At 32.4% G+C, this 22,083-nt stretch overlaps 1 protein-coding gene across 1 annotated transcript; it reads right to left on the minus strand.

Moving 5' to 3' along the window:
- Window positions 1-2,913: 2,913 nt before the first annotated feature.
- LOC134687680 (uncharacterized) lies at window positions 2,914-17,385 on the minus strand. The gene is made up of 12 exons (XM_063548137.1): window positions 17,079-17,385; window positions 15,487-15,562; window positions 13,643-13,692; window positions 12,863-12,943; window positions 12,295-12,606; window positions 10,849-10,949; window positions 10,610-10,636; window positions 9,676-9,829; window positions 5,529-5,636; window positions 4,585-4,641; window positions 4,087-4,197; window positions 2,914-3,456 (listed from the first exon to the last, which is right to left on the minus strand). The coding sequence occupies exons 1-12, from the start codon at window positions 17,383-17,385 to the stop codon at window positions 2,921-2,923; spliced, it is 1,920 nt and encodes a 639-aa protein (XP_063404207.1). The 3' UTR covers window positions 2,914-2,920.
- Window positions 17,386-22,083: the final 4,698 nt, after the last annotated feature.

The following is a 22,083-nucleotide window of genomic DNA, read 5'->3' on the forward strand; positions in this document are numbered from 1 at the left end:
TGTTTTCAACATTAAGCAAATAAAAATAAACCTAGTAAATGAAGTACGTTCATATAATAACCTATAATATATAACATGTTACAACAACATAATTATCTTGTGTTTTTCTTAATATATATATGTCAGTTATTATACAATGAAAACATCTTACTCTATTTGTTATAGTAAAGATGATTTAAGATTATTATTTTTTTTAATGCAAAACATTTATTCTTTAGAAATTTTTTTATATCCGCTGTCCAACAAAATCGTCCATAAGGAAGTGAACAACCTTGTATTTTATTTTTTTTATAAAAAAATAATGAAAACGTTCAAAATGAAGAATTTCAATATACCTTTCTTTTATCAAATAGGATAAAGTTCATGTTTGTTACGGAAACCATTCAACAGATAACAAAACCGATCAAATTGAAAAATCACATAAACAATTAAAAATTTTCTTAATGTTTCACATGTTACACTGAATTCCAAATACTATCTAACATTTTGTCTAATGTGAAAGTTTGCTACTTATAGAATGCACAATAGATAATAGAACGATTTAACAAACATAGCTATGAAGGAAATAACTTTCACTGCATTACAAAAAAATATCTGAATGTGATAGTTTATCATAACAGCAACAACATATACAGCTATGTCATTAACTATTGTTCAAACTAAATCTATATCTTTAGTCTTTGTTCATAGTCTTCAATACCGCTTGCCTAGTGAGAAAAAAAACCCAATTCTAAAGTCATTGGTTAAAACCAGGCCAGGGTATGAATCGTTGAACTCTCGCAATCCAGGCGAACACTCTTCCACGAAACCAGCAAGCTAATAATTTTGAAGGAATTCCATAATAAAAAAACAGATGCTGATAATCGAATTTTGCAAAATATTGGCATTGGGGTTGCAGAACTGGCCTGTCTGCATTCCATATTTCAAAGTATACTCAGTTACTGGTCGCTACATACACCTTGCAACTTTCCTTTGATTTGGACTTCCATTTCTTCCAGATATTTGTGCTCAATTTCATATTTTTGCAAAAGCCATTTATAGTTGTCAGTTTGTTTTAGATTTATGAGTTTGACTGTCCCTTTGGTATCTTTCGTCCCTCTTTTATAAGCTTCCAATTTTTGTAACGTTTCTGCATCAAAATGTTGCTCTTTGTCGCTTGACCTGCTCATTCGACATCTGATAAAGGAAACGCACGCTTCTCGTTCAAACCTATTCAAAGAGATTTCAGAAGTCTGACTTTTGTCATCTAATTTGGCATAATTCGGAAGTATTTCTTCAAAACATTTTTCTGCCTTCAATATTTGATCTGTGACATAATAAAGATTGCCCAGTGAGCATACAAGGCTAGGGTAGCAAGTGTTCTTCATACTTTTCATCTTCCCAGAAAGATCTTCACCCCATTTCAATGCTTCATCGCGTACTTGGTCAGTTTTCTCGATTTTTATCAAATTTCGGTAACATCTGAGTATCAGCCGTACCCATATCGCCGCAGTGAAATGATCGCTTTCATCATGCAAAACTTTCAAAACACCAAATTCAAAGTAGTTTACTACTCCTATAAGACTTCTCTTGCAAATTGAAATGCAATCATTCCAAGTGGAGGTATCTATTTCTCCTTTCTTACAGTTTAATAGAGACTGAATTACACTCCTCTCAGTGAGGAAGGAAGAAAGCCTATTGGTGTTACTTTTCCCATTATTAGAACCAAAATTCTGCAATTGATTCTCGTTGATAAACATTTCTGACAATTCTTTGACAACAGCCAAATATGAGAAAAATATTTGTGCCGTTTGTATATCTCTATTATCTGTAAGATAAAAGAACCTTCTGCCATAAGTATGTAAAACAGAAATAATCAGCTCAAACAAAAATTCTTTACTGAGCCATTCTAATGGTACTGCATATCCTCTGTGTGACAACTGAACATACTCATCTTTGATCAAATGAGTGGTTTCTGCTAGTTTCTGTTTTTCTAATAACCTTGACAGAACTTCTACATCCTCGGCATTCCGATATCTATTGATCACATAATCCTCACTCAAATGTTTAACGGACGGCAGATGCTTTGCTTTTTTGATAAATTCATCAATTACTGAATAGAGTTGTACAGTCTTTTCAGTTAGAGAACTATGTTTGCAAACGATATCCCATTTAGCTATCATTAACTTTTCAAAGTCCACTATGACTGTTTTTTCTACGTTTAGTAGTTCAAACAAATTGTTTTTTGCATCTTCGAAATATTCACTTGCTTCGCAGAACATCTCATTAAAGCTGCATGTGTACCCTATTATATCTTTTATGTATATAACTTGTAAGAAATATTCTATGTTCTGAAATGGCTCCAACTTCAAATTTGTCTTTCATTTCTGCTTTAATTTTTTCCAAAACGGCACGTGCATGAGGTACAAGTAAAGTGTGACGCTGAAGATCAGACTTATACTTATTGTCTTTGTCCATCAATAAAAAGAAAGCTCTTAACAGCTTTCTCAAGAGCTTTTCAGTTGTTATTAGAAGTTCAGTTTCCATTTCTGTCATATATATCTGTAAGGCTGATTTAATTAAATCATGAGTGTTAATTTTTCTGTTATCATCATGTTCATCTATTGTTCCAAATGAGGAATTCTTAATTTCATAAATAAGGTCGTCAATGCGGAAATTCGGTGCTTCGTATGATGTTTTTGTGAACAGAACTACAGGTATATTTTCGACTTCAAGAAATTGTAGAAGCAGTATCATTTCAAATATATGCTCTTTTCCTTCTTGTTTCTATTTCTTGTGCATATCCCTTATTATGCTAACTAGAGAACTAAAAAAGAGTTTCGTCCATGAAGGTTTCACTTACGGCAAAAGTTTTTTCAAGTCTTAACATATCCAGAGGAACATTAAGCTTTCGTGTAAGAACTCCTGCTGAGATACCTGCCTATGACATGTATGACCTTGCAATATGCAACCCTTTAGGATTACAGCTAAATTTCCTGGCAAGCTGTAAGTAATTCTCTCTATCTCCACTTTTGCCATATGCCAGAAAATCTACTGCTTCATTTTCCGAAAATCCACTGACTTCTACTACTTCATCTGTGATTGGATCTAAATCTAATGACACTGAGGTTGTCACAATTAGTTTAATGTTTCCAACGCGCTTACATTTCTTCAAAAAGTCATTCACAGCACGTTTAGAATTTAGATTCACATCTTCTAGAAGCAAGAACTGATATCCGTCTCTATCCCTCATCCCCCTTACTATGGCATCTTCTAGTTTGTTAAGTGTTTCTTTTTGAGTGTCTTCTTCTTCAATTATATTTATGTTGGGGAGGCATTTGCAAAGCTCACGCAATGTTTTTTGAAACATATTTGTATCTGTACATCGTAACTTATAGACTATGATGTTAGGATTGTTTTTTCTAACTTTATAGCAGTACTGTAGAGCAAGCTCAGATTTCCCTGTTCCTATCAAACCTAAAATGATAATTTATGAAAACAATTAATACATTATAAGTTTAACTGATGTTCATATCTCATAATTCGATTAAGAAGTCAAATCAAGGTGGCATAACATGAGAGTGTTAAAATACAATTCATCAGTAATATTACGCTGCACAAAATGATATTTAACTACCTTGTATCATTCATTTGTATGCTGATGTTGTATATATGTTGATGTTGACCGCACCTCGGGCAAATAAGTGACGTTGTGATTGGCTTAACGCTGGCGCGTAATGACGCCCTATAAATTTGCAGGGTTCGAAGAATTCAAAGGGTTTCATCACGTCAGGTCAACTATTAATGGTGACGTCATCTATAAATGTTATCGTATTTCATCATCTATTTTGAAGAAAGTTCTTCTGTCCGATAACTCGTTATACTGTTCACTACTTATCCCTACGGATCCATGGAGGGTTAGTAAAATCAATAAAGTTGCAACTCACGTCATTCCTTTCCTTTGAATTTATAAGGATAAGCCGCCATTTTCTAACCTTTAGAATATATGTTTTACCCTCACTACAAGGGAAACCGTATGTTTTATTCATTATTCACTTTCAGAATAATACGGATTTCTGTGTTTTCAATATAACAAGTTGTACTCACCTTTCAGAATTACACATTTTTTAGTTTCCATACATTTTTTTAATTTCTGATAATATCTTTCGGTATAGATGTAATTTTCCACTAAATGCCATTCTTCAATATTGCTAGACACTGAAACAAAACAAAATTCTATCATAGAAAATGTTCATTTGTGAGAATGCTGCTTCACAACGAGAAACTATTTTAATAAACTGGACGATTCATTCAGTCTGACATGAGAATATAGTTTGAACATTCTGTGATTTCCAGACATGTTGAAATAATACAGTAAAAATATAATAATTAAAGACTATACATCAATTTATCCAAATTTTCACAAATCATCATGTTGTCAGAAATTTTTATTTGCCTTTTGAGTTCACAAACAAAAATAAATGTATGTTTAGCGGGATTTTATTTTTCGCGTCATACTAGTATGATGGAGAAAAGATTTAGGAATACACATGATAAATGAAACATTCCTGACATAAAATATTGCTTGTTGTTAAGTCTACTTACTTTCACCTACTACAGTTCTGCCTACAACAATGGAGTCATTTACCGTAGAATTGTCACCTAAAAAAACATGAAAATCAGCATCAAGAAAATTATCTCACCTTATTCTAAACAGAAGAAATATTTGAAAAAGCAGTTTTTAAATAACTATTGCAATGTATTGGCTATTGGTTTTTTTCCCAACTATGTTATATAAGAATGATTATTTCTGTTAAAGTACCATACACATTTACAACTTCAAGCCTTTGTAGTATATGTGATAATCTCTACCAACAAATTAAGGATTATTCATTCCTTTTTTTATTCTAATCTAATGACATTTATTCAGAATTGTACTTTTATTATGCCATTCATAAAGTGATTCGAAAAGAGATACCAGAGGGACAGCCAAGCTCCTAGATCGAAAATAAACTGACAACGCCATGGCCAAAAATAAAAAGACAAACAGACAAATAATAATTCAAAAGACACAACATAGAAAACTAAAGACTAAGCAACACGAATCTCACCAAAAACTGGGGGATTGAAGATGCAGACAATTATTGCTCTAATTTGTGAAAAAAGTTTACATAATTGAATATTCAACTGACATAAATCGAAAGGAAATATACAGCGACAAAAGGCTACCATAGAAAGAGGAAGTGAAGCATCACGAACCATACCAGCAACGGTTGTTGATCTCAAGTGCTACGGAAAGGTGGAAGATCCTAGAGGTGTACTCGTTACACAAATATATGTTCCTTTGTTTATATTTATTGTTTATATTCATGCAAAGGATACTAGTTTTGTACTGTTCTTCATTTGTAAAGTTTGAACAGGGATTAAAAATGGTGATTTTTACACACACACTTTATATTTAGATTAATTTCCGCTTATACATGTAGCTTGGAAATAAGCTGTGCATTAATAACCAGACTTCTTATATCTATGTTTTGTCATCAACTTACTTATTGGCTGTCTATGAATTGAGCTGAGTTTCAGATCTTTAATCTCATCACGTATATTGTGTATGTTTTCTCTAAGCTGATGTGCATCTCCTTTTGTTGCAGGGGAATCTAAAGGAAAATATTTGAATTTAATGTTGTTGTAAATATTAGTGAAATGACTGTTTTGCGTTTTAGTCAGTTTTCAGAATCAAACATGTGGTATGTATTTCTTATTACCTGATCTGTGATAGTTTTAGACACCACAATCAAAACAATATCATCGTTGTAAACATGATGGACTGTCATACAAGTGAGAGGTTTAGTAAGTTATAAAAACCAGGTTCAATCCACCATTTTCTATATAACAAAAATGCTTGTACCAACACATGAATATGATATTGTAATCCATTCGTTTGATGTGTTTGATCTTTTGATTTTGCCATTTGAATACGGACTTTCCGTTTTGAATTTCCTTCGGAGTTCGGTTGATTTGTTATTTAATTTTTTATAACACGTGTGTCATAATGCATTGGTGCACTTTAGTCTCCATAATCTTTGAATATATTCTATTGAATAAAACATAATAAACTTAAACATTAAATGTCCTTATTATTCTTTGACTTAAGTTGTTGTAGTTGTTTGTTACGATGTCTTTCATAATTAAATAGACATGTTACGAAAAGGTATATTCACGACGCTGAGGTTGACAAATTACACTTTAAATGTGAGGACTGTGTCGTAATACAAAAGAGATTACCTGTTTACCTGTGTATACATTGAATTTTCTTTAAAAACTGCATTGATACTTTTGGAGGCAATTCCGCCGTATGGAACGAGTATTCAGAAACATTTTTACCATAAGAAATATTAGAAATAGATATCAATAAATTCCATAATATTTTTACGAAACTCTAATGCAAAAGATTGGGGAGGGGGGGGGGGGGCGTCATGTAAATGCAACGGAGACACGGGGTACATGCGTGTGTAAATATTTTGGGCGAGCCCTTGCAAAATTGATAGAAGTTGCAAATAATCTTAAGTATTATAATCTGCTTTACAAATACCTGCTCGTGAATATATGTAACGGTCATTTTTATATAGGTATGAAAAGCACACAAAGAAGTGTATGTATTTTGATCCAGTTGTTTGCCACCTAAATTTTTATCTGACGAGGTCTGCTTTAAAACACATAGACATGAGTTTTATACAATTTCAACTAGAATCATGTTGCATTCTAGTTTTAAAAAATTATACTCCCGGTCACATAGCTTCGAGGGCATGACTTTTCTTCCTTTATTTCCTTCCACCTTTATCTTAATTTAGTTTCAGCTCAATTTGTATTTTCTTTATAAGGTGTTTGTGATTGATTGATTATTGGTTGCATAACGTTCAGTGGCAAATATTTAATGCCTGTTTAGAACGATAAGAGGTTTGTGTAAAATATAACTCACTACTCATCAGTTGAGCATTCCCGCAGAGTTTCAAAAGCATTACATAATGACTTTGCATTTACACCTTAACACCACCTTATGCAGATATTTTGTATTTTACAAATTCCTGGTAAGTTTGGTTGAAATTCGCCAACCGTTTCATAAGAAAATGACAATAGGAAAATTAACACCCATGGCCGATGGGTCTTTCCTCTTTATAAGCTAACAATGCTAGGGGTTTCCTGAAATAATAATTATGGCGTTTTTATAGATGTGTACTAACCAGTTGGTTTTTTTAGGGAGAGGGAGGGGGATAGGATTAGATTTGAAAAAGGCATCAACTAAGAGCTCAACAACGAGCAGAAAGAAGAAAATGTAAAAAAAAATGAATTTGCGTATATCAGAGTGTCGGGTATATGTCGAACACGATATAAGGCGCTTCAAAACTTTCAGAGTCAATGGAAGCTTATGGAGACACCCGAGAGAAGAAATCAATCAGACAATAGAGCGTTGTGTGAGAATAATAAAGCCATACATTAAACTTTTTCATGAACTGTAATACAACAATACAATTATTATCTAACTGGCTTACTATCTATATATAATCAATCTAGAATCGAATGAACTTGTATAACTCTCAGCCCCCCTTTTTCTATCCCACCCACTATTGCACGCGTACAACTTTCGTGTCGTATGATAGTCAACAATATCACAAAAGCAAATGTCATAATATTAGGATGTTACGTAAATGTGATTTGAATTCGCCAAGACGCACAGGATTTAATTTTTATCTATAATCAATGTTTTGACACCGTCCCCAAATTTAAAGTGTAATTTGTCAACCTCAGCTACGAGAATATACCTTTTCGTAACATGTCTAATAAAAGAGACGATAATTCAATAACGTATTGTGGAATGAGCTATAATCATGTAAAACCTTTGAATAAAATTGATTGCGTGGGATTCGTCAACAGGCTTAGGTTTGATTTGGCTAGATTTTGTTGTTGTTTAGTTCATGTATACATTAGTTAAACCATTGTACCATTTAATAATTCAAAAAAAGGTCTAATCAATTAGCCAATAGGCAGATGTGTTATTGAAATATATCTTTTAATGTAGTGTTGTCAGTAATAATTTAAAAAAAGGAATTATTCTTTATCTCTACACATTCGTACTTGATTGGCCTTTTTACCTATTTTGAATGGCCGTTTTACTTATTTGGATGACACGTCACTGATGAGTCTGGTGTACATACTTGTATGTCTGATATGACCTAAATGTTGAAGGAACCAACCCAAACAATATAGGCGGTTCTAATATGGATGGTAACCACTCACTTCAACTACATTTGTGTCAGGCGAGACAATTAGGAATCTTAAAACTTATTTGTATATAACACTGACTCTTGAAATTTTGTCATGTGATCTTCTTTTATTACTCGATTTATTTCGCTTGACTTGGCGGGGTTTAACCGGTTCTCTTATAATAGACCAGTCCATCTATATATAGGTGTTTTGGGATAAACTCATCATGAGTTTTTTTTAGCTATGACCATTGATCCGTTTGAAATTTGTAAACACTATATGTGTATTTGCAAAGGAAACAGTGAGACACCGCCGTTGATTATCTTGTAAAACGGAGTTTTAAATCATGTTATAATTTTCACATTTAAGAAATTGTGCACATGAAAGTAATTATGGATGTGAAAGTAATTATGGATATGAAAGTAATTATGGATATGAAAGTAATTATGGATATGAAAGTAATTATGGATATGAAAGTAATTATGTAAGTATAACTATGACAATGGCAGTGGCAAAATATGCATATATCATGTAATTGTAATTCTATACCGTTTTGATATAGGTTTTTTTCTTCCTTTTATTCCGAATGATGTTTTGTTAGTGTAATAAATATTTTATTATGGTAAATACAACTTAGTATAAATTATAAACACATTGAATACAATAAGGATCCAGAAACAAGCAACAATTGCTTATATTAATCTGTTTCCTTGATGTTTTGTTATGGTGGGGAAGAGGGCTTGGGGATAAGTTGCAAATGGTACTTCGACCTGTTATGGTGGGGAAGAGGGCTTGGGGATAAGTTGCAAATGGTACTTCGACCTGTTATGGTGGAGAAGAGGGCTTGGGGCTTAGTTGAAAATGGTACTTCGACCTTTTATTATTACCTTTATTGAACAGCAAAAATAATTGTCTTTAAAGATTTTACTTGATGCATATTAAATGTAACAAAAGTAAATTAAAATGGTGACACTGAAAGATGATAAAAAATCAATTATAATTATAACGGCAAGCATCCTTACTACACACATCTCCAAATAGACTGTCCTTATGCAAATTAAAACGTAAGCTCCGCCCGATCAGGTGAAAAAAAACATAGGTTATACTTGCACATGCAAAGTCTTTCCAAAAAACATCTGCATATCTAATTGTTTAAATGCGTGTCTATTATAGCCGAGTATCCCTTGGCTACTTATTATTTTTTTAATTACAGAACTATTCAGTTAACGCGAATATCGATAAGTATAAGAGAGGCCAAATTTCGACAGCAAAATATCGCGAAAAATTAGATAACCGCAAAATATGCCAGCTTAAATGTCAATTCTGTGCATCTTATAAATGCCATTGAAAAGTCTCAATCGAATATATTAATACAATCTAATGCGAAGAAAAAAGCTGCCAAAAAAAAATGTAATTGATTAACCGATTTTATACCTTTATACGATGATAACATCTTAGATCTCCATTCTTCGAAATCACTAAACTGTTTTACATTTCCATCATCATCAACATAATAAGATTCAGGGACTGCAGTGAATACCCCTCCAGGTATTCTACACACTTTGACAGCTATAACCTTCCTGTTTGGCTGAAATGCAGATACAAACCCCCCTAAGTCATACAGAATAAGTCACAAGTATTTCACATGTTTAAAGTTAATGACACACAAGACAACTCTTTACACATTGTATTTGTTCATAGTAAAACAAATATTTTAGGACATGCCAAACTATTAGTTTTATTGTATCTATGGATTCAAATAAATCATTATATCAAAGAAAATTGCTTTGTTGATATTTGAATTTGATGAATTGTTGAAATTCCCAATACGCTTTAGTTTATTTAACCCCTGGCATTGATAGCCATATTCATATTTGGAACAAATGTTTCAATTTTATTATTTTCAATGCTCTTCGGCGTCGTGTTTAAATTAGCTTCCAGAATGTTTTTTATTAGCTTGCAATTTATAAACCCGGTATAACTGATATTTTTTTCAAACAACTGGGTCGTTGTCCGTACTGGTTGGCGTTCAGTGTCCGAGATGAATTACCAGGCCAGCAGCCAGCACTTTTGTTTTTATATTACCTTACTTGAATTATTTATTTTCTGTGGGTTTATTATTAATGAAATTCTGTTTTTCTTCCCAAATGTATATATTACAATAGCCGTATTGAGCACAATGTTTTGGATTTTAGTTATCCATGCTCCATTCTGCTTAATTACTGTTGATTTTAATGATGATGACGTACGAGTCTTGCGTAATAAGTCATACTCCTGGTATGTTTGATGAGTGTTTTTGTCTAGTCTATCGATTTAATATGCTTCAAAAACATGTTCTTGAATCAAAATACTGCTAGAAATTTCTCACCATGATAGCGTTCCCTTCTCCATCTTCCTGTAAAAGTTAAAGCTTAAGTTAGTCATCTATGTAAAAATCTACAAAGCAATACAATGTTATACCCAAGAGCACTTACATAATATTTTTTATTACATAAATGTATATATATAGGTTTAGTTAAATTATAACAATATTCAGTGTTTAACCTGAATAACCTTTGTTTAGGTTGTGCATGAAAAAAATCAAAGGATGAACAAAATTAATCATACCTCTTTATCAAAATATTGAGTATCCCAATGTCTTTTTCTTGTTAGTTTTGTGATAGATTTACCGAAGATCATTCCTCCAATTTTAATTTCAAGTGCAGTTTCTGAAATAGGCAAAAAGTAAATGGCAATCCAAATCTTACGTTATTCATACAACACATTTATTTTCCTTTTCTAAATATACACCATCTATAATTTCCTCTTTTTGACGGTCTCATCTCTCGAGTGCGGGAGGTTGTAGGTTCAGACTTGGACCAGATGAAACCAAAGACTCTGAAATTGGTAATGTACTTAGTCTACTTTTCCGCTTGGCACGCGGCATAAAAGAGCAACATCAAATACTGGTGGCTCGGAGTCAGAATAATGTGTCAGGGTACGATGACATGTCTTTCTGTAGAATTTTACTTTGCGAACTAGCACGCTATATATATATATATATATATATATATAAATATGACCCAACGTGATAGTCTAATACAAATAGGGTTAACACTTCTAGTTCTCGTCCCGAAAACGCATCTATTTTGCTGCTGGACGTCAATATAGTTTGCTTTGCTTTACTTATAAGCTAACACATTTGTATTTATAAAAATCACAAACAAAAACGTAGTTCATATTTCTGTAAGGCTGAATAAAAACTGGTGCGGTTGGGTACATTTACATCTTGCAAGTTCTAATAATATTGATGAATCGCTGTTTAACGTTTAGCAGCAAATTTGATTTATATTCAGGACGACAACATGCAAACCTCTGGTTCAAAAAGGAGACATTAAATTGTTATAATCTAACATGACATTAAACTCCTACTCTAAATTTCAATTTGCTTTGATGTGTGAATTAAAAAGTTGCTGGTCCTCTACTCAACAACACATTAACTTGGAACTAGTAAATTGATTTATTTTTGTATGAATTAAATAAAATGGGAAAATAATATCCCAACACTTATTATTAATCAAATAACAATACAAAATCAGTTTTATTCCGAAGATAAAAGAGAGGCCAAAGATACAAAAGGGACATTCAAAAACAAACTGATAAAGTCATGACAAAATACGAATAGAAAGACCAAGAAGCAAGCACACAGTAAACATAAGACCCATTGGTGGCCTTCGGCTGTCGCTTTGACCCATTTCCCATTTCCTTTCTCTATTTTATAATACATAAAACATAGGAAATCACAGACTGAGCAACAAGAAACACACCAACATCTGGGAATAATCACCTATGCTCCGGAAGCATAAGCAGGTGCTGTTTAAAATGTGGAACCCGTCGTGTTACTCATGTAAGTACAAATTAAGGACTTCGATAGGTCACATTCAACGGCGGGATTGTAATTATGACAATTGTTACATATATGTTGTTATCCATAACGGTAAACGTACACGTTGTAATCCATTTCTATAAATGAGAGAAAATAATTAAAACATAAGTGTATATAAAAGTACTTACCAATTTCGTCATGTGTACAGTTTGATAAGTCAATACCAATCACGATTCCTTTTTTGTCTTCTATACCATAATAAACAACACCACCTTTGTAATTTCCAAACGCAGAAATGTAATGGGAACACATATTCGCTAACTTATTTGGAACATTATCTCCGGTTATCTGCTTGAATTGTGTGTCTATATTTTCATTTCTCAAACCTTCAACTACATGATTAAGTTTATAAGTCCGATTTTGTATAGTTGGTAATGGACCTAGTGGTCCTTCTTGTCTTAAAATTTCCACTGTTTTGGTATATTTTGCTGGATCAGCAGCTGACACGGATGGAAAGTATTAATACATATCAAGTGTACATAAATTAGGTGCAGGTTTAACAGAGAGTTCCAAAACCTCTGAGTTACAATGTCCTTTCAATTCAACATAATCATCAATGTTGTTGAAAAAAACTTCTTTCATTTTCTTCTCAACTTTGTCATACCAATCATCAAGATCCTTCGATTCGAGTTTTGGAATGTTTATTTCGTAGAATCAATGTTCTTTTTTGATTATCCTTAATATTAAGGCAAGCACAAACTAATTTCAAAACTGTTTTATCAATCTGTTTGTCTTTGAGATTTATCAGAACTTCATCATTGACATTGATAATCTTTTCTGAAAATAAGAACAAAATCTGAATAAGTTAATAACATCTGTTACATAAATACAATTGAGTAAGTGTACAAATTAAGGAACAAACAACAAATACACTACCAATAATTTACTCACGTTTTGTTGGTGTACATTTCTACTTTCGTATATATAAGTACTGTTCGGCAAGACTGAAAACTTGTAATGTTATACTTTCTTTTTATTTAGTACTGCTTATTATTATACAAAAACGGTACATTTACTAATTGTATAAAGTCAGTTGTTGTCATTAATTGCTGTCAGTCATATTTGTTTTCTGTTAGTGTTTCATGATAACTAAGGCAGTTAGTCTCTCGTTTAAATTGTATCACATTTTATCATGCTGAGGCTTTAATAGCTAACTGTACAGTAAAGTGACATATACAAATGTACATGCTGACATCCACTTCATATGGTCTTTTGTGGATAGTTGAATTATTGGCCATCATACCTCATCTTCTTAAATTGTATTTTTGAAAATTTTAAAGTATATGTTGAAATGTTTAACAAATTGTGTTCATATTCATATTGTCCTTTATATTGTAAGAAACATGTTGTGTTTTGTGTACTATTATTCGTCTTTTTCATTTTTGGCGTTGTCAATTTATTTGTTATCTACAAGTTTGACTGTCCCTCTGGTATCTTTCACCCCTCTCTTAAGAATCATGTTATAAACATAATTACCTTGTTTTAAAACATGGTGGCGTGTCACATATGTATTTCCTGATAAATTCCTATAATCAAAAATATTCAAACTCAAACTCTGAATTCATTTAAATAATATGCATCGCTTTTTGCAAAACTTTATTGAACATAGAATTATGTGAATTGGTGAATTGACCTACATGTGTACTTCTTAAAAGCTGTTCGTGAATTTCAAACAAAATGAATATGCAACTGCTTTTTCGGAAACGTTACATTAACCCGACAATTATTTAGTTAACCCGATAAATGTTTGATTAAACTACCAATGCGAAATTGAGTTTGATTGATTACAAATAACCATTCATAACTCATAACGTCTTTACAAATAATGTGGTACGCTCAGACCGAAAACCATTTGAATTCAAAGATATCCTATCAAAACCAATGAAACATCTGCCAAGAACTTTCTATGATAGCGGACATGAGTTGTAGCCTTTTGACGAAGGGACTTTCATGCATCTAATATCAGAAGATATTTCTGCAAGACTTACAGCTAGGGACTTTCAATTAAAAATGTCATGATGGACATCTGAGAAAAATGTCTCCATCCAAGATGATAGTTTTATTTTAACTTATTGAACAATGGAAAAATATTCGTATAATATAGATATTTCGACGGGATAAACAATTTAATTTTTTCGGCGGCTTATGTTAGTCCCAGAGAGCTTCAGCTTTCAATTGACATCCGTTGTACGTCCACATAAACATGATGATGGCAACAGTAGTGTTCAGAGGTCAAAAATCAATTGGGAGAAAACAAATGAGGGTTACAAGTTAAAACTGAGGAAAACACATCAACTATAAGAGGAAATCAAACAAAAAAACGGACCATTGAAGGGCAACAAAAACATCCCGCTAACATATATGGAAACGAACTATTTGATTACAACTGCCATATTACTGACTTGGTACAGGACATTTTAAAAAAGGGTATGTTGAACCTGGTTAAATAGCTAGCAAAACCTACCATTGTATGACAATGTTAAAAAAAATATCGCTGATATGACAACAATACAGGACAGAAAAACAGCAAAAACACACATACGTTTTTGTCAATACCACACTAGGTAAATATATTTTAATCTACTAATATTGTTCTACATCAGGAATAAATAACCGTAGATGCATCTGCCAACACATTTTTAATGTTTTTGTCTCAAAAGCTCTTCAGCTTCGTACTTTATAAGGTCTTTTCTTATTTGAGCAAGACAGATGAAAGATTTATATATAAAACGCACGTCTGGTGTACATAATATTTATCCTGGTAATTATGATGAGTTGTGTTAACATGGTATGCGCAAAGAGTTGTCGTTTTGGTGTCGATTTATCAACAAAAACACAGCTATGTCGTCTTATTCTAGACAGTGGTTAAAATAAACTTTCAAACTGATTTCATCCTTGAAAAATTTTAAAAATCGGATTCTCTTACTCATGAAATACACAAGAAAACGAGTAATTTTCAAAAGAAAGTAATTACTAAAACCGTACTCAATGTGCCCAAAATAAACTTTTTTTTAAATGTTTGTTGAAGTGTTTTGCTTGTTGTTTGTATTGAACACTTGTACATGAGTATTGCTAGTCTAAAATATATTTATTTTTTGACAAGAAAATTCTGTAACTTCTGACCAAGCAACAGTTAGTTCATGTAACTTTCGAAAGTCCCCCCCCCCCCCCAAAAAAAAAAAATATACCTTCTTCTTGGGAGATGAACACCAGTCTATGGACTAAATAAACAATGAACAAAATATACGAGAAAAAGTGAGTTTCATTCACCAATAACAAATGAATAGATACTCGCAACATTCATTGGCTCTTAATCTTACCCTTGGTCTGATTTTCTATTTTTGTCTAGTTCCCTTTGTTCTGTTGAAGGATTCACAGATTTACTGATCTTAAACCCTGTAAATATCATTAAGTAATATAAAAAAAGACAGATTATAGATTGCATTCATAATAATCAGGCAATGAAGTTAGCTGTTGAAAAGTATGCTCTTCAACAAATGTGGCACTCAGAGCCTTGTAACCTTTTCGTTTAACAGCTCTAGTCTGTTTGTGTAAGTGATAAATTTGTCCTGGTAAAAGATGTCTGGGCGGACAATTAGTCCATGGTTAGATGTTTAGTCCGATATTAGTAATTTATGTCCCCAGACTAATTTCCTTGGAAATAATGTCCTATAAAATACTATAATAAATTCGGTTACTAAATATAGACGAATGTAAATTTTAATGTCTTCAGTATGGTGTAAGAGTTGCGTATCTATATTTTTGAATAAAATGATACGTGCGAATGTCCCAAGACTAACTTCCCTAGGAAATCATGTCCATGTCATTAATATTCCTGACTTGAAACGTCCTTCTGTTTGGTTTTAAAAGGTGAACATAAATAAACTCACCAGGACTGAATTTAGTATAGACGCGCATTTCGTCTACAAAAGACTCATTAGTGACGCACAAATCCAAAAAAAGTAAAATAAAAAAGGCGATATTTGTACATGTTATTTTTATATATTGTTAAAGGGTTATGTATCACTTTTTTAAAATAAAATCTATGTCTCCAAACCAATTTTCCTAGGAAATTATGTCCTAAGTTAAAATGTCCCTGTCCCTAATTTTAAAAGAAAAATTTTATAATCCAAGGAAACTCAATATTTATCATATTTATGTTTTAATATTGTTAACGAGTTGTGCATTAACTTTAATAGAATTCATGCCCAGACTATTTTTCCAAGGAAATCATATCCTCGTATGTCTATTAACATTATAAACAGACAGTCATTTAAATTAGTCTAGCAATATTTTATGATTTTTGACAGAGGACTTGTAATTTCCAATAATTCCTTTTGGATGTTGCAAGTCTTTCAATTGGGTGAAAGTTTTTTGTCTATTAGATCATAGACATAATTGTGTCATGTGACCGTGACGTCATCATATGTTTATCATGATACATTGCTTAAAATTGATACATTATATAATGAATGACAATAATATGCTTACTGTCTATACACATTTAACATCTACAAAGCGGTTTACATTGAATAATCATCGTTTATGATATGATTAAGGTGTTATTTTACTGTCATGACATGATCCAACAGTTGCTGAGGAGTACCCTACCCCCACCCCCAAAAAAACCTCCGACGTTTCATTTGGATAAACTATGATAAAGAATTTGTTTTAAAAAAATATTTGAATTTTCTAAAAACAGCAGTAAAACTCATAAATCGAGAATAAACTGACAACTCAATGGCTAAAAATGAAAAAAGACAAACAGAAAAATAATTGTTTGCATGACACAACATAGAAAACTGAAGAATAAACAACACGAACCCCATGAAAAACTATGGGTGATCTCAGGTGCTCCGGAAGGCTTAGTGTATAGTGCGATCAAAGAGTAAATATTTAATGTGTTACATACCTCCTGGGAAGTTTCTGTTCTTTTCATTAGGCATTGCTCCTTGTCGTTCATATTGCTGTCGGTTGAAACTATCAGTTATATTATATGCTGGGTTCTGGGTATGTATTCCAGAGTCTTCGAGAACTCTAATTTGAGTTATGGGATTACCATCAGCAGTTGTGAGTTCATTTTGATGTCTTAAACTTATAAGTAGAGTATTATCTGTTTCCCCAATGAATGTTGTTTGAACTTCTTGTGAGTCCGTATGATTTGAAGCCATGTCCTTTATATTGGAATTTTTGATATTGTCAACAACGTCCGTCTCCATTTTACTTTTTATTGTTATTGAGAATTACAATCACTTGGCTTACATATTTTCCTAAAATGAATAATTGTGTGCTTTTGAAATCAATTCTTTTTACGTCACAATTTGTAATCGAAATTCCTGTAATTTCTGAACAATTAAAAATGCATGTCTGTGCTACTTCATAGTATATACAACGTGTATGAATAAAAAAATGAATAAAAATACCTGCTTGGCGTGCACATGTGTATATATTGCTCTTAACGGTAATGTAACATCAAACGGCGAATGAAAAAGAAACATCTACCATAGTGTACAAGATTGATAAACAGATTTGTAATCTGCTGATCTGAAAAGATGACACAGAATATGTGTACTTAAACTTCTGTACGAATTTGAAAAAAAAAAATAAACACTGTTATATAAAGGCATATTCTATTCAGCTCGGCTAAACATGCAGGATTTGATGCTTTGTAATACATTCCTAGAATTTATTTAATAAATTAAAACTGTAAGTGTTCAAAGGGATCTGAATCCTTGTGTTGTTTGCCTATTCCCCACATAACCGTATAGAACAATAGGCATAACAAGTGAAACAAAAATATTTTTATTCTATCATTAGATGTATGTTTCATTATAGAACGTAATTCTGATTACCTTAAGCAATTTATTACTCAATAAAACTTATCATTCATGATAACAGAAGGTCCTACAATAAATTGTACAGGTTAATTAAAAAAAAAATCGTGTTTTCATGATCCTAGCTAACAAAATGTAATTATAAGTATTGAATGCTTCTAATATTAGACATTTGCGAAAACTCGCATACACTTACGATTAGGATTATGATTACACTTACAGGTAACATTTAAACTTTGGTCGTCTCAAAGTGTAAATACAAACTGTCGTTCAAAATAAAGGCTACATGTATCTCTTTTATGATGAATTTAAAAGTTGAACAATTGACTTTTTCAAGCAAAAACATGTAACCATAATTAACATATTTAATACAGGCGCGGATTCAGAAGGGGGAGGGGGGTCCGGTGGTTGGAACACCCTCTTTTAAAATTTTTTTTACGATCAATGTCTTTGAATGGGGACATGTAGTTGGACCAGCCCCCCTTTTTTTGTACTGGGTTAGAAACCCCCCTTTTTTAAATGGCTGGATCCGCCCCTGTAATATTGGTCGTTGTGTTATACTGTAGTTAAAGTATGCCAATCTAAAGGCATGCATATGTTGAAGGCCGAACATTGACCTATAATAGTTTACTTTAATAAATTGGTATTTGGATAGGGAGTTGTCTCATTGGCGTAGATCCTACATCTTCATATGAAAACAGAATACTTCTTTTTATGCTCTGGTTATGATCGTATCCGTCATATCACATGCTTTCTGTAATATTTGACGTTAGTGTTTCGATTATTAAAGATGAAATTCATGCATGTTTACCTATTTTTGAAGAAACATATAGTCGTCTCATTTGTTGGCCTTCTTTGGATGAATGGCAGGACTTATAAGGTTGGTGGGGAAAACTTCCGTTTGCAGTAGGGGCTATTGACGGAACTTCAACTGAAATTTATAGGCCGATAACAGAACCACAGGAACAATATTATACGGGATACAGACAATATCACTGCATTCATACTCAAGTTGTTATATCGAACGAAGGCAGGATATGTTATGTCGAATGTGGATTTTATGGACATCAAAACGATGCTCAGCAATATATGTTGATGCGAAATATTGGACAACAACTACCTTTCCCGGATGAGCTATTTCTGCTGGGCTACAAAATTTATCCCATCAGACATCTAGTACTGACAGCTTATACTAGGCAACAAATTGTTAGAAAACCCCGGAATATGCAGAGAAAATGTAGAAAGTTAAATAGACTGATAACCCACTATAGAGTTAAGGTTGAACACGCAATCGGAGAATTGAAAAAATACGAAGTTATGGGGACTTCGTGGAGACATCCAAGACAGCGATTAACATCTGTTTTGACCAAATGCGCTGTTTTCGTTTGCCGCCGTAAAGACTTATTTACATAATAAAAAAAATCATTTAACTATGTATCTTTATTTGTTTTTTGTTTTTTTTTTCATTTTGAGATGACCCTTTGTTTTTTTTAACTGTAATCGTAAGTCTAAGGTGTAATCCTAGGTGTAGACCTAGTTTCCGCAAATGTCTATTTGTAACTTCATAGGGTTGTATAAGCTTTGATCGTGCGCACACTTTCAGATGAAGCGCTTCCAAATGTACGTTGGTCAACGCTTTAACAACTCTTTGAAGTTACAAATAGAAGCATTCAAGACTGATTTGAATACGAAGATTTACGTGTAAAATACATATTTTACAGAACAACCGATCAATGCATACACTACACTAATTCACACTACAATTATTTTTTAGAACTGTTACTTGTGTGTTTTGTCACGTATTAAACTATTGACTCACAGTTACAGATGTGTAGCAAGACAGCAATTAAAAATTGAAATGTTCTTAAAATTCTGTTTGTAAGATTAATTTAGAAATAACTTTGAAATTATAGTCCAATAAATCGTTAAATAAAACAGTTACATGCATCGTTGGTCTTAATATTTTATCAAAACAGTTGACAAAATAACAAAATACTTTAAAGATAATAATAAATAGAATCGTCGTTATCATTTGTCGGAATCTCCTTAGATAAATGCAACTTACTTAGTGATGTTTTTCATAGAAGTCTATGAAGCTTCTCGCCATTGTTATGCATAAAAGTCTATGTAGCTTCTCGCCATTGTTTTGCATAGAAGCCTATATAGCTTCTCGCCATTGTTTTGCATAGAAGTCTATGTAGCTTCTCGCCATTGTTATGCATAGAGATCTATGTAGCTTCTCGCCATTGTTATGCATAGATTTCTATGTAGCTTCTCGCAATTGTTTTGCATAGAAGTCTATGTAGCTTCTCGCCATTGTTATGCATAGAAGTCTATGTAGCTTCTCGACATTGTTTTGCGTTTAATTCTATGTAGCTTCTCGCCATTGTTATACAATTGAATTCCACGTAGAATGTTTATTTGCAGTAGATTGCGTAATTTCTGAAAAGTCATTAAGTAAAAGTGAACTTGGAAAGAATGTATGAGTGGCAGTTCATGTCATTTGCGCGATTATATTTATAATAAATAATATGAAATAAATCTGACGACATACTCCGTTTTTCTTAATGTTCTTCGAAATTGATAAGTAACTTATAAGTCTTATATTATACAATTGAAGTTATGTAATTATCAATTTATTTATAAATCAAGATCATAAGAAGAAATGTAAATTATATTATTCTTAATTCGAAAATATCAGGTAAAACAGACAAATACATTTGTTGATATTTTTTAAATTCTATTTAACTTTGTTTAAGTGTACATTATGTTATGTTCTTCTCATATATGTTATGATGGTATGATACTAAACCCCTAATGGGAAGAATTGTGCCTGATGTCCATATGATGAAATCATAATCTTTCAGTCAGTTTAATTGAAGTCTGGAGCTGGCATGTCAGTTAACTGCTAGTAGTCTGTTGTTATTTATGTATTATTGTCATTTTGTTTATTTTCTTTGGTTACATCTTCTGACATCAGACTCGGACTTCTCTTGAGCTGAATTTTAATGTGCGTATTGTTATGCGTTTACTTTTCTACATTGGTTAGAGGTATAGGGGGAGGGTTGAGATCTCACAAACATGTTTAACCCCGCCGCATTTTGCGCCTGTCCCAAGTCAGGAACCTCTGGCCTTTGTTAGTCTTGTATTATTTTAATTTTAGTTTCTTGTGTACAATTTGGAAATTAGTATGGCGTTCATTATCACTGAACTAGTATATATTTGTTTAGGGGCCAGCTGAAGGACGCCTCCGGGTACGGGAATTTTTCGCTACATTGAAGACCTGTTGGTGACCTTCTGCTGTTGTTTTTTTTTTATTTGGTCGGGTTGTTGTCTCTTTGACACATTCCCCATTTCCATTCTCAATTTTATTAAAACGTTTAATCCCGCTGTATGGAACGCCACATCTGTCTTGTGTGGGACTCTGATATTTTTTTATGCTGTTATATTATTACTTAATGATATTTTGTCTTTAATACATATGGTTTCGACGTTACGTAATGCTGTTTTGATATTACTCAATCTCAATATGGAATAGTCATTACTTAATGATATTTCGATATTACACGATATGGTTTCCTATTGACATGATATAGTTTTTGAAGTTTATTCTTACATACTTTTGATTTTTTTACCCTGTATGCTAGCATTGCCTATGTAAATTTTAAAATTGTGTGTATGCACATTGCACGACAAATATATGTGACGTATATAAAAAAATTCTGACGTCAGACATTCAAATCAATCACTGTGTTCGTAGATAGTAGATGTTTTAGTGTTCTGTTAAATTGTTCCTTTTAAAATTGTTATACGATGATGACTGATGTACCCATATTTTTAATATTTTATTTATCATGTCTGATTATTTAACGCATCAATGTGAATATAACGGAATTTGATGAGACTGTCATTAAAGTGAGAGGGTTAGCGCTACATTTGAAAATGCCTGTACTAAGTCAGGAATATGACAGTTCTTGTCCATTCGTTTTTTATGGGTTTTGTTCTTTGATTTTGTCATGTGATTATGAACTTTCCGAATTGATTTTCCTCTAAGTTCAGTATTTTTGTGGTTTTACCTTTTGT

The sequence above is a fragment of the Mytilus trossulus genome, chromosome 10, assembly GCF_036588685.1.
Source record: "Mytilus trossulus isolate FHL-02 chromosome 10, PNRI_Mtr1.1.1.hap1, whole genome shotgun sequence".
Classification (NCBI taxonomy): Eukaryota; Metazoa; Mollusca; class Bivalvia; order Mytilida; family Mytilidae; genus Mytilus; species Mytilus trossulus.

Excerpts from the sequence above, each read along its gene's own strand:
- LOC134687680 (XM_063548137.1), bottom strand. The coding sequence starts at position 17,385 with ATGGAGACGGACGTTGTTGACAATATCAAAAATTCCAATATAAAGGAC. Across the intron at positions 12,944-13,642 it reads CCACCATGTTTTAAAACAAG|AAAAGATTATCAATGTCAAT; the intron begins GTAATTATGTTT and ends TCTTATTTTCAG. Across the intron at positions 3,457-4,086 it reads AAAATGTGTAATTCTGAAAG|GTTTGATAGGAACAGGGAAA; the intron begins GTGAGTACAACT and ends TTATCATTTTAG.